This window comes from Neofelis nebulosa, chromosome 9, assembly GCF_028018385.1.
Source record: "Neofelis nebulosa isolate mNeoNeb1 chromosome 9, mNeoNeb1.pri, whole genome shotgun sequence".
Classification (NCBI taxonomy): Eukaryota; Metazoa; Chordata; class Mammalia; order Carnivora; family Felidae; genus Neofelis; species Neofelis nebulosa.
Genome location: NC_080790.1, coordinates 55,221,086 through 55,232,940, shown reverse-complemented (window position 1 = coordinate 55,232,940; position 11,855 = coordinate 55,221,086). Strand labels below are relative to the sequence as shown.

Here is an 11,855-nt window from a genome sequence, read left to right as displayed (position 1 = left end):
GCAAATGCGTCGGCTGGGAATTGCGGAGCCAGAGGGAACGACAGGAATCAGGCATATTTTAGGATATTCCCCCTTCCGGTCCAAAAAACGCACAAAATCCCGCTCCAGGGCCCCTACGTGGGACTTCTTAGGAAAGTGGGCGGAGCCCTGGGGCTGGTTGGCGGACGCTGGACCCTGCGAGGTGCGCCTGCGCATTACAGCGGTGCTCGCGTTCTGGCCGGAAGCACATGGTGGGGCTGGAGATTCCTGGGGATGGAAACGCAGATGGAGGCCCAGAGCGCGGGGGCCGAGGACGGCTTCACCCAAGTCACCCGCAAGGGTGGCCGGCGGGCGAAGAAACGGCAGGCTGAGCAGCTGTCCGCGGCGGGGGAGGGCGGGGACGCGGCCCGCATGGACACAGAGGAGGCCCGGCCCGCGAAGAGGCCCGTTTTCCCGCCCCTCGCTGGGGATGGATTCCTGGTACTAGCGGGGACCGTGGGTGAGGAATGAGGCCGGGGCCAAAGTTGGGCCAAGCCGGTGGCCTCTGGGTGGTGTTAAAACTGCTGGGGCTCTTCCGTAGTGGGGTTCTTAGAGAAACGACTCTCCTGAACGAAGTTTAATTCGTTCAATTAAATCTTTTTGGGGAAGAGCTATCATTTTGCAATGCCCATCTCCATCCTTCGAGACATCTCCCGAGTTGTGTGTTCTTTTATTGTAGAGTGGGAAAGAAGAAACAAGGAAAATTCCGGTCCCAGCTAACAGATACACGCCATTAAAAGAAAACTGGATGAAGATATTTACTCCTGTTGTAGAACATTTGGGACTTCAGATACGCTTTAACTTGAAATCGAGGAATGTAGAAATCAGGGTAAGGAGAATGTCAACCACTTCCAAGTATATTAGGGCTTCTCTCTTCTACAGGGATGTAAAGGAGTGAATAGGCTTTCCTTAGTGGGAGTTGTTTTGTTAAACGGTCGTCATGCAGTTTTCTAAAATAGTACAGTGAGCTGGAACTTCTTGAATGTCTTTGAAGTTTGCATTCAACATGTATATTAGTTGAATTCATAAGGTGGGCCTAAGGTCAGACCAAAATACTGGCCATGCCTGTACATGTATTTTATGATGTGTTCTGTGTTGAAATGAGAGAAGGTGGAGTAAAGAGATTGTCATAAACAGAAGTATGTAAATAAGGAACAAAAGTACATATTTGTACACACACACATTTATTCATTTCATGGTGTCCGTTTGAAAGTTAATATTGACTTTTGGTCTTCTTTTCCTGGGTGCCAGTTTCGTATTAGAATCAATAACCAAAATTAATTCTATCTTCTGTTTTGAGGGTTCTTATACCGTCATCAGGACTGGTATAGACTCATGTTGAGCTAGAATAATGCAGTAAAGCAGATGCACAGCTCTGAAGAGTTGGTAAAGTTTAAAATCTAGAACTTGGCGGTAGAACTCCTCTTTGTTCTCATTGTCACTTTCATGCAGGTTTTTGTAGCTTTGTGTGAGAACACCTTGTTTCCTTAAGGGTTTCCCTTGCTTCATTGCTTTAGATCTCCTTTACCACCCCTTCCTGTGTGCCAGTGCCCCGGACCACACTGCTTTTACTATGATATCCTAGTGTCTTCAAAATCTCTGAAGGGCAAAAGCTGTTTTTTGACCTAACCTGCCTTTTAAGTAGGAATTTAAGTCCTAACTCATCTCACCATCTCTTTGAACATATTTATGTCCATACTATCGGGGGCTTTGCTCTCTGAAGAAGGCCCTCTCCTCTGTACTCTTTTTTTTTTTTCCTGCCTCAATCCCAGTCATCTTTCAGAATCCAGCTCAAGAGCTTTCTCCTTTAGGATTGGCCTGTGTTGCAGTCATCTCTTCAGAGCCTACACTCTTGCTGTGCTTGGCTGTCACATGTCCCAGCAGCATTAGTTTGGATTCCACTCACACTTGTTGGTCCTGCCGGAGGCCATAAACGTAGTGGTGCTTTAGCACACACCACATCATATTAACCTTTAGGACAGCCCTGTGAAGTACTTAACAAATCCCCATCATTTAGATATGAGGAAACTGAGGGTCAAAGGAGTATGTTAGTTGGGGCCCCTGGGTGGCTTAGTTGGTTAAAGCGGCTGACTTCAGCCCAGGTCATCATCTCAGGGCTCGTGGGTTTGCCCCCTGTTAGTTCTGTGCTAACAGCACAGAGCCCGCTTTGGATCCTCTGTCTCCCTCTCTCTCTGCCCCTCCCCTGCTCACACACTCTCTCTCTCAAAAATAAACAAACATTAAAAAAAAGAGTATGTTAGTCAAAGTTCATTCACTAATAAGTGAATCTTGATAGGGTGGGGGGGGGGGCCTTCAGGACCTCCCACTCTGACCTTTTTATTTTACAAATGAGAAAACTTAAGACCTGCAGCAAGAAGGGGACTTGCCCAAGGTCACGTACAGGATTGGAACTGGGGTCTGATTTTAAATGTGCCATTACACAACCTTGTAGAGTTTTAAATTTGTCAAATATGTAGTCTCAACTAAATTGTGAGTCTGTGTGGGAGAAGTGACAATTTTGGAATCAGACCTGTATTGGAATTCTACCTTTTTCACATTTTAGTACTTTAGTTTTCTCAAATCTAAAGGTTTTTATATTAATACTCAAGGTTGACATGAAGGTTAGAGCTGCTGTATGTAAAGCACCTTTGCAATGCATGTCATTTTCAGTGGTAGGAATTTTATGAATAGCAGCTATTTCTGCAATTATCCAGTAAAGCCTTTGAGGAAAAGATCCGTGCTTAAATCATTTTTGGTAGTTAGTACTGGAGTTAGTGCTTTGAGAAACATCAGGATATAATGACAGTTGAAGTCAGGAGATTAGATCAGAACTCCCAGGAAGACTGCATGCATTGAGGAAGAAGAGGACCAGCCTGGGCATTGACGGGATAGACCAGGGTCAGAGGTCCCTCAGCGTGTGGGCGTCTGGGCTGTGCCAGAGGGAATCTTGCAGTTTACCCCAGAGTGAGATCGCTCATGGAGTGTAGTCATTTGGCAAGATGGAACTACCCAGCTGTTAAGCTGGGAGCATTTTGTTTTGCAAGTTATTATTTTTTAATTTAAATTTTAGTTAACATATAGAGTAATATTGGTTTCAGGAGTAGAATTCTGTGATTTGTCACTTTCATACAATACCTAGTACTCATCATAACAAGTACCCTCCTTAATGCCCATCACCTATCTATCCCATCTCCCACCCACCTCCCTCCATCAACCCTCAGGCAACTTGTTCTCTATTATTTATTAAGAGTTTCTTGTGGTTTGTTTCCTTCTCTTCTCTCCTCCCCTTCCCATATGTTCATCTGTTTTGTTTCTTAAATTCTACATATGAATGAAATCATGGTATTTTGCCTTTCCCTGATTGACTTTTCTCACTTAACATAATAGATTCTAGCTCCGTCTGCATTGTTGCAAATAGCAAGATTTCATTATTTCTGATGGCTGAGTAATGTTCCATCCCATTCATTTTTTTTATTTATTTATTTTGAGAGAGGGAGCACGCGTGTGAGTGGGACAGGGGCAAAGACAGAGAAAATCCCAAGTAGGCTCCACGCTGTTAGCACAGAACCCCACATGGGGCTAGATCTCATGAACTATGAGATCATGACTGGAGCTAAAATCAAGAGTCAGACGTTTTAACCTACTGAGCCACCCAGGCACCCCTCTTCCATTGTGTGTGTGTGTGTGTGTGTGTGTGTGTGTGTGTGTGTATGTATATATATATATATACACACATACATACACCACATCTTCTTTATCCACTTATCAGTTGATGAACCTTTGGGCTCTCTCCATAGTTTGGCTATTATTGATATTGCTGCTGTAAACATTGGGGTGCATGTACACCTTCAAATATGTATTTTTGTATCCTTTGAGTAAATACCTAGTAGTACACTTGCTGGATCATACGGTAGTTCTATTTTTAGGATTTTTTTTTTTTTTTAATGTTTATTTTTGAGAGAGAGAGAGAGTGAGTGGGGGAGGGGCAGAGAGAGAGGGAGACACAGAATCTGAAGCAGGCTCTGAGCGGTCAGCACAGAGCCCGACGCAGGGCTCGAACTCATGAACTGTGAGATCATGACCTAAGCTGAAGTCGGACGCTTAACCGACTGAGCCACCCAGGTGCCCCTATTTTTAGTTTTTTGAGGAATCTCCATACTGTTCTCCAGAGTGGCTGTACCAGTTTGATTCCCACCAGGAGTGCTAGAGGGTTCCCCTTTCTCTGTATCCTCACCAACACCTGTTGTTTCTTATTGTTAATATTAGTCATTCTGACAGGTGTGAGGTTGTATCTCATCATGGTTTTGATTTGTATTTCCCTGATGATGGGCAATGTTGAGCATCTTTTCATGTATCTTGTCAGCCACGTGGATGTCTTCTTTGAAAAAGTGTCTATTCATGTCTTCTGCCCATTTCTTAACTGGGTTGTTTGTTTCTTGGATGTTAAGTTTGATAAGTTCTTTATAGATTTTGGGTAAATTAAATGTAGTGCTGATCTATCACCAAAAACTGGGTCGTAGAGAATATATTGGGGAAGGGTGGTGGTAAAGGAAATTTTAATAATGGGGAAGGTCAGTCCTAGTGTTTTGTTGGAATATTATCTCCAATCTTAATTTGTACCTTTTTTTTTTAACAGACTTGTAAAGAAACCAAGGATGTTAGTGCTCTGACAAAAGCAGCTGATTTTGTGAAAGCCTTTATTCTTGGGTTTCAGGTAGAGGTGAGTGATTTCATGACATCTGAAATAGGGGCTTAAACATAATATGAATGTTTCAATGGATTTGGGCTTTTTCGAAAAAAAATTTGGGGGTTTTCTAGGTCTACAATTGGTGAATTTTAACTTAATAGTCATTCTCAGGTATCTAAATGAAGGGCTCCACAGCATTTATTTTTATGTTGTAGGATGCAGTTGCCCTCATTAGGTTGGATGACCTCTTCCTAGAGTCCTTTGAAATTACAGATGGTGAGTGTATGATGGTCTTTTCCTATTATTATTGTACTTTTGTATTGCTGACTTTGTATCGTATGTGCCTCTTAGCTTTCTAATAGCATCATTTGACCTGTATTACTAGCAGGTTTTAAAAATACACAATATATGTTTTGTGTCTTTTAGTAGGGAAATTTAGTTAGTGATTAAACTTCATTATGGAGTGGGTGGTCTACTGGAATGGCTTGCCTCCTGAGGTCTCGCTCCTTTCATTTAGTGAAGCCCCTAAAGGGAGACCACCTGTCAAGAGCAATAGGAAGAATCGCTGGCAAAGGAGGAAAAACCAAATTCACCATAGAGAATGTGACACGGACGCGGATAGTTTTGGCTGATGTGTAAGTATCTGATCTTGAGAAAATTATTGTCATAATTTATATTTGATCTTTTGCTGGTTTCAAGAAGCTATAAAGATTGTATTTTATCCATTATGTTGCCACTGAATCTTTGTCAGTATATGGTTCTGAATGAAATACATAGTTACTTTGAAAGCAGATTAAGTAGGTTGAGAAGATCTTAGAAATTTTAGCTTTTTTCTCAGCAGTAAAGGAAATGTTTAGAATTACTATTAAAAGAAGTTACGTGACGCATGAAGATTTCAGTAGAATCTTAGGGGACTCTTTAATCAGTAGGAGAGGGCAAAGAGTAGGTGTTTTAAATGCCCTTGTGACTTTCTTTTTAAAGAATTATATGTAGATAGTTTGTAAATAATTTAGAATTACATGGAAAGGTCCTCCCTAAAAGGACGGAGAGTGTTGCACATTGGATGAAAAACTAGAGAGCAGCTATCTGAACAGAAAGAAGATGAGACAGGCTTAAAGTAAGGGTGCAGGAAGTCAAGCTGGGATTAGCCCTGTCGGGGGTTGATGCTGCTGCAGTGCTGGGTCGGGGTTACTGGCAGATGGCTCACAGATTACATAATGCCATGAAGTTGGGGAACGAAGCAGTTGACTGAGAGGAGGAGGGATCTGCCTGCTGCTAAACCCAGAAATAATTTTAATTTAAAATCATACTGTCTTTGCTCTAAACTCAGGGCTCACTGTAATTTAGAATCTAAATTTTAGACTCTGTTTTACACTCGAGGGTTAATGGTAATACCACGTTGGTGGCCCTCTTACTGGAAGACAGGTGTATTGTAATTTTGATCTTTGTGACGTGAGCCTGCAGTTGGGAGTATGGAGCCATGAGGAAAGCTTTTTTTGAACTAGGAATTTTAAAATGTTTTGAAATGTATACCACATTTGAAAGTATCCTATGTAGCCCTAACAACTTTGTTAATTTAGAAATCTAAAAATGTAACTGATTTGGTAATCAAATTATGGGTACTATGTTGTGTTAAATTTTAAGCATATTTGTGTCACCTTAAAATGCACTATTGAACTAGCTTTTTTAACAGCTTTATTGCAGTATGATTTACATCCCCCCAAAATTACCTCTATTAGTATGATGTTCAGTGAGTTTTGGGGCAGATCTGTAGTCCTATGATCCCACCTCATCCCAGGCAATCACTAATCTACTTTCTTTCTTTTTTTTTTTTTTTTTTATGTTTGTTTGTGAGAGAGAGTGCACATGCCAGGTTAGAGCTGGGGAGGGGTACCGATGGGGGGGGGCGGGGAGGTGCTTACAGAGGATCCAAAGCTGGCTCAACAGAGCCTGATGAGAGCCCAATGCAGGGCTTGAACTCACAAACTGTGAGATCATGACCTGAGCCAAAATTTGATGCTTAACCAACTGAGCCACCTAGGAGTCCCTGATCTACTTTCTGTTGTAGTTTTGCCTTTTCTAGAAATTTCTATGAATGGACATACACAGTATGTGGTCTTTGTTGTATAGTGTCTTATAATTAGCATGCTGTTTTGAGTCTCTCCATTTTGTTGGGTGTGTCAGTAATTCCTTTTTATTGCCAAGTACTAATTATATGGATGTGTTGCATTTTGTTTATCCATTCACAGTTGGGCTGTTTTCAGTTTGGGGTTATTATGAATAGTGTTGCTATTATTGAATAACTTTTTGTTTTTGTATTTTTGTTACAAACCGAATTACATACTACCTGAAATCAGAGAAATGCACTATCTTGAGTTTTCAATATAAATAGACTAATTGGAAATCCACACGTTCAACAACTTATATTAATTATGATATAACCGTAAGGTGGACTAACATGCACCTATGTTGTTTTTGATGAGTTGTCGATAATCTCGTAAAATACAGTATAACGTGAGCATGATAAACTAAAAACTATTCCAAATATATTCAGTATATCAGATGGCAAATAATGTTGCCTATATGTCCTGAGACCTGCATTCCATTCAGATCTTGCCTCGTTACTTTGGGAGCACAACTACTCGCACTTCAAGTATTCTTGCTTTCTCTATTTCCTCATCTTTCTGCTCTATTGTAAAGAATTTTTATTTTTATCAAACATACACATCTATGAGCAAGCCCCAAATTTCTACCACCTACTTCCATTTCCCCTTCCTCAGAGGAACCAGTTTCAACTCTTTTAGCTAATTTTAAACTATTTATTCCCGTATTTTCAAATATCTTGTTTATATACCAGCTTGATTTTTTTTTTTCCAGATTCACTGTTGACTTTCTACCATGAAAGATGAAAATTTAGGTTTCTTTCATCCCTCTCCCCACCTCCACCCCCTGTACTCAAGCCTTCTCACATCCAGTTTGCTTCTCCCTCCCTATGTCCCCCATAAACTGGGGGTGCTGTAAGACTGGTGTTCAGTATTCCCTGAGTACAGAATCTCTGCTCAGTGTATCATCAGCTGAACCAGGTGATATACTGTGATTCCTCTGTCCTTTACAATTCTGTTTTCACTTGAAAAAATAATTCCTTACCTGTGTGCTTTCTTAATATTCAGTAAAATTCAGTTAAAAAGCTGTCTGCTGTTGTATCTCCCCTTGGTGTATCTGGATTTAGCAAACGTTTGAGAAATCCCTCCTGGATCCTTCTTTTTCAGAAGCACTGGTACCCTCTCTGCCTGGCACCCAGCTGGCATCCTGGGTTCTCCTTTCAGCTTTGCCCCTTTGCTATTTGAATCCCTTGGTGTTGGATTCTTTTTGAGTACTTGTGGGGTTTTTTTTTCTTTTTTGATACTTGTATATATTGCAAAATGATCACAGTAAGTCTATTAACATCCGTTCATCAACACAGTTACAAATTTGTTTTTTCTTGTATGATAATTTCTAAGATTTACTCTCAGCAGCTTTGCTTGTAGCACAGTATTATTGACTATCGCTGACATGCTCTACATTACATTCTGGGACTTATTTTATAACTGGAATTTATATGCTGTTTTGTGCTGTTTGACCCTCTTCACTCATTTCACCCACCCCCGAGTACTCCTTACTTTGGTGCTGTAGATAGTCCAGAAGCAAGCTTATTAGCATAGGAAGAACATTTTTTGAGATCTTGTTTTGAAGATGTCCTGGCTGCTGGCCAACTATACAGTTTGTTCAGAACTCTGGAGACATTGCTACATCCGGGCTTTCAGTGTTGCTGTTGAGAAGTCCAAAGACATTTTGATATCTGATTATTTTAGCTTCCTATCTGGGAGTTGTACTATCTTCTTAATCCATTGTGTTCTGAAATTTCATAGTGATATGTGTTAGTGTGGGTCTGTTTTTATTCATCATACTGGACCCTTTCAAATTAGAAACTCATTTGCTATAATGAAATTTTAGAAATTTCTTAGAAATTTTCTTGAATCGTTTTGGCTTTCCTTTTCTTTCCCGCACCCTATCTGGAATTCCTTTCTGTAACTCTGTCTTCTAATCCTTATGTTTAGTTTTCTTAACATCCTCTTGATTCATGGGTACATGAAATGGCTTTTCTGATCTTGCTGATTTGATTTTGTTTTGTTTTTGCGGTTTTCACTTTTTTCTCCCCACAGCCTCTGTTTCTGTAATGCTTTCTTCACCTTGCTGGTTGTAACTTCTACTTTTTGTATTAGATGGTCTTCTCGGATTCTGGTGATCCTCAGTGTTTGCCATATGTGTGAGGCAGTAAAGAGCAGACTGGAAGCCCTGAGCTCACAGGGGCCTGAGGGGGTAATGCTGGTTGACTGTAGGCTTCACTCAGGGTTACTGCCAGGCTGTTTTCTTTGAGGAAGCCCTAATGTCTCTTTTAGTCTTTCTTTATTGGGCAGGGCAGGTTCCCCAGAGAAGCATTCTCCAGGCTCTTTCCTGCCAGACTTTGAAGCCTGGTTATGGAAGACAGCTGGAGGTCTCAACAGTCAGTGTGCAAATATTTGCTTTGACATGCCCCTGTTTTTAACATGGTACTCCTACTTCAACTGTACCTGGTACCCCTGGTCCAGACATCATGTCTTTTACCTTTTCCAGGGAACAACCCCCACCCCCATAATTTTGCCCGTTACAGTGGGTGGTTGCCTGATTCCACGGAGTAGGGAAGAAAATTGGAGGATCATCTTGAACAGACTTTCACTTTTACCCCAATTTCAGAAATGCCTGAGTCTGTCTGGGCAAGAGGGTTCCTCTTGGTGTTCCCACTGCCAATTTTGGTGTCAGTTTACTGCTATTTTTTGAAAGATGGGCTCAAAAAGACAAAACTATGTTGTCCATCTTGTTTGAGTCAGTCAGGCAGGAATACCCATTAGAAGGGTCTGAATGACCCTATGAATAAAGAAACTTAGATAACCTTTATTTATTTTTATTTTTATTTTTATTTTTTTTTAAACGTTTTATTTATTTTTGAGACAGAGAGAGACAGAGCATGAACGGGGCAGGGGCAGAGAGAGAGGGAGACAGAATCGGAAGCAGGCTCCAGGCTCCGAGCCATCAGCCCAGAGCCTGACACGGGCTTGAACCCACAGACCGCGAGATCGTGACCTGAGCTGAAGTCGGACGCTTAACCAGTTGAGCCACCCAGGTGCCCCTAAACTTAGATAACCTTTAGAAAGCTTTGCAGTTGAAACCCAAATATTTTGATTAAGTACAGCGTTACTTGCATTTGTGGGTACTTAATAATCCCACCTCTGCCAGTGTGTAATCTTGGACAGGGTTTTTGTTTTTTTTTTTAATTCTTGTAAATTTTCCTCATTTGTAAAATGGGAGTAAATTACCTATTAAAGCTCCTGTAAGGATTAAATGGGAACACATAGGGGCACCTGGGTGGCTCAGTCCATTAAGCATCCAGCTTCGGCTTGGGTTATGATCTCACGGTTCATGGGTTCAAGCCCCACATTGGGCTCTGTGCTGACAGCTCAGGCCTGGAGCCTGTCTTTGGATTCTGTGTCTCCCTCTCTCTCTGTATTCCTCCCCTGGTGTCTCTCTCCCCCCCTCTCTCTCAAAAACTAAAAAAAATTTAAATGAATGGGAACACATAAAGGCATACACAGCACATAGAAGGCACTCACTTGTTAGTAACCATCATTAACTAAGAATCTTAAATTCTTGGTTTCTTAAAAGTTTTTTTTTCTGATTTTTATTGGGATATAATTTACATACCATAATATTCCCCTTCAGAGTGGTTTTTAGTGCATTTAGAGTTGTGCAGCCATCACCACCTTCTTTAGAGATCTGTATCTGTCATGATTTTCCGAAGTTTCTGGATTAGGGGGCTTCATTAAGGAAATGCTTTTTGTTGCTAACTTGTCTCACATTCTCTCTTGCAGGAAAGTTCACATCCTTGGCTCTTTCCAAAACATCAAGATGGCAAGAACTGCCATTTGCAACCTTATCCTGGGTAACAGCAATTTATTCCTTGGGTGTATTCTCTGGAAAGAAAAGAATAGGGAATTTAGAACTCAAACCACATTTGCAAATCAGTGTAGGTGAAGAGTAATGTTAAAGATAGCAAGTAGAAATGGGGGTTGGCAAATGTGGACCTAAAGAAAAAAGGAGTATTTTTGCTTGGATTCTGTTTGCTAGAGAAGACAAAGGGTTTGTTGGATTATATTGCTTAAATCTTTGCTGCTTTCCCCTGAGGTGCAGTGAAAAGCCCTTCCAGAATAGTAGGCAACATGTTTTAGGTTTCAACAAAAAAAAGCTGCTGGTCACCATCAGTCAATTTAATTGACACACTTAGTCCTATTTTCAAGCTGTGCAGCAAAGTCCGTTAACTTCTGTTAAGACTTACAGGATTGTAGTAGCTTGCTCTAGATGGGATTTTCCATCAGTGCCCAGATCTGATTGACCAGCTTCTTTCTGAAACAGGTTGGTGCCTTTGACTCAGGATTTAAAATGTTTTTGGAGGATATCTGGGTATGGTTTACAGTTCTTTTGTTGGTTTAAGAGCGAGCCACTGGAAAATGTTCTTTTTAGAGTTGTAGACTGCTTTCCATGTAGCTTCTGTATGTGGGTATATTTGTATAGATAACGTTTATTTTCCTCTGCAGGAAATCCTCCATCAAAGGTTTATGGCAATATCCGAGCCGTGGCTAGCAGAGCAGCAGATCGGTTCTGATTTCAAATCAAGAGACTTTTTATCTTGTCTTTGGACTCTAGAGAAAAAGCCTTCTCCTCCACATGTGGTCACAAGAAACCATGTGAAGAGTATTCCAGTCACTCTAAGCCTTCATCACTTCTGTTCTCACAGCCAGAAGCATGAACAGAAAGGAAAGGTTTGGTAATACAGCAACTTTAAGGATAATTTCCATATCTGAATTTGGCACACTATACTTACACATTAACTATAATTTATTACTTCATTTTCAATAAAAGATTTGCATTATGATTCTTCTAGGAGGGAAACTTCTGGTTTAAACAGTACTGTGTGAACTTATCAACTTATTTATAAATTTATAACTTTTTATAAATTTATAAACATTTCTTGTCTATGGAGTGTAATTAAAAAAATCGCACAAAACTGCTCTGAATC

The 11,855-nt window shown here is 40.8% G+C and overlaps 1 protein-coding gene across 1 annotated transcript; it reads left to right on the top strand.

The window, feature by feature from the left end:
• Positions 1–181: 181 nt before the first annotated feature.
• Positions 182–11,805, top strand: PNO1 (partner of NOB1 homolog). Its single transcript, XM_058683869.1, has 7 exons — positions 182–459; positions 698–847; positions 4,655–4,738; positions 4,921–4,981; positions 5,223–5,340; positions 10,651–10,721; positions 11,374–11,805. The coding sequence occupies exons 1-7, from the start codon at positions 253–255 to the stop codon at positions 11,439–11,441; spliced, it is 759 nt and encodes a 252-aa protein (XP_058539852.1). The 5' UTR covers positions 182–252; the 3' UTR covers positions 11,442–11,805.
• The last annotated feature ends 50 nt before the right edge of the window (positions 11,806–11,855 follow it).

Coding starts and splice junctions, on each gene's coding strand:
- PNO1 (XM_058683869.1), top strand. CDS start 253: ATGGAAACGCAGATGGAGGCCCAGAGCGCGGGGGCCGAGGACGGCTTC. Junction 460..697: donor TCGCTGGGGATGGATTCCTG/GTACTAGCGGGG, acceptor CTTTTATTGTAG/AGTGGGAAAGAAGAAACAAG. Junction 5,341..10,650: donor CGGATAGTTTTGGCTGATGT/GTAAGTATCTGA, acceptor TCTCTCTTGCAG/GAAAGTTCACATCCTTGGCT.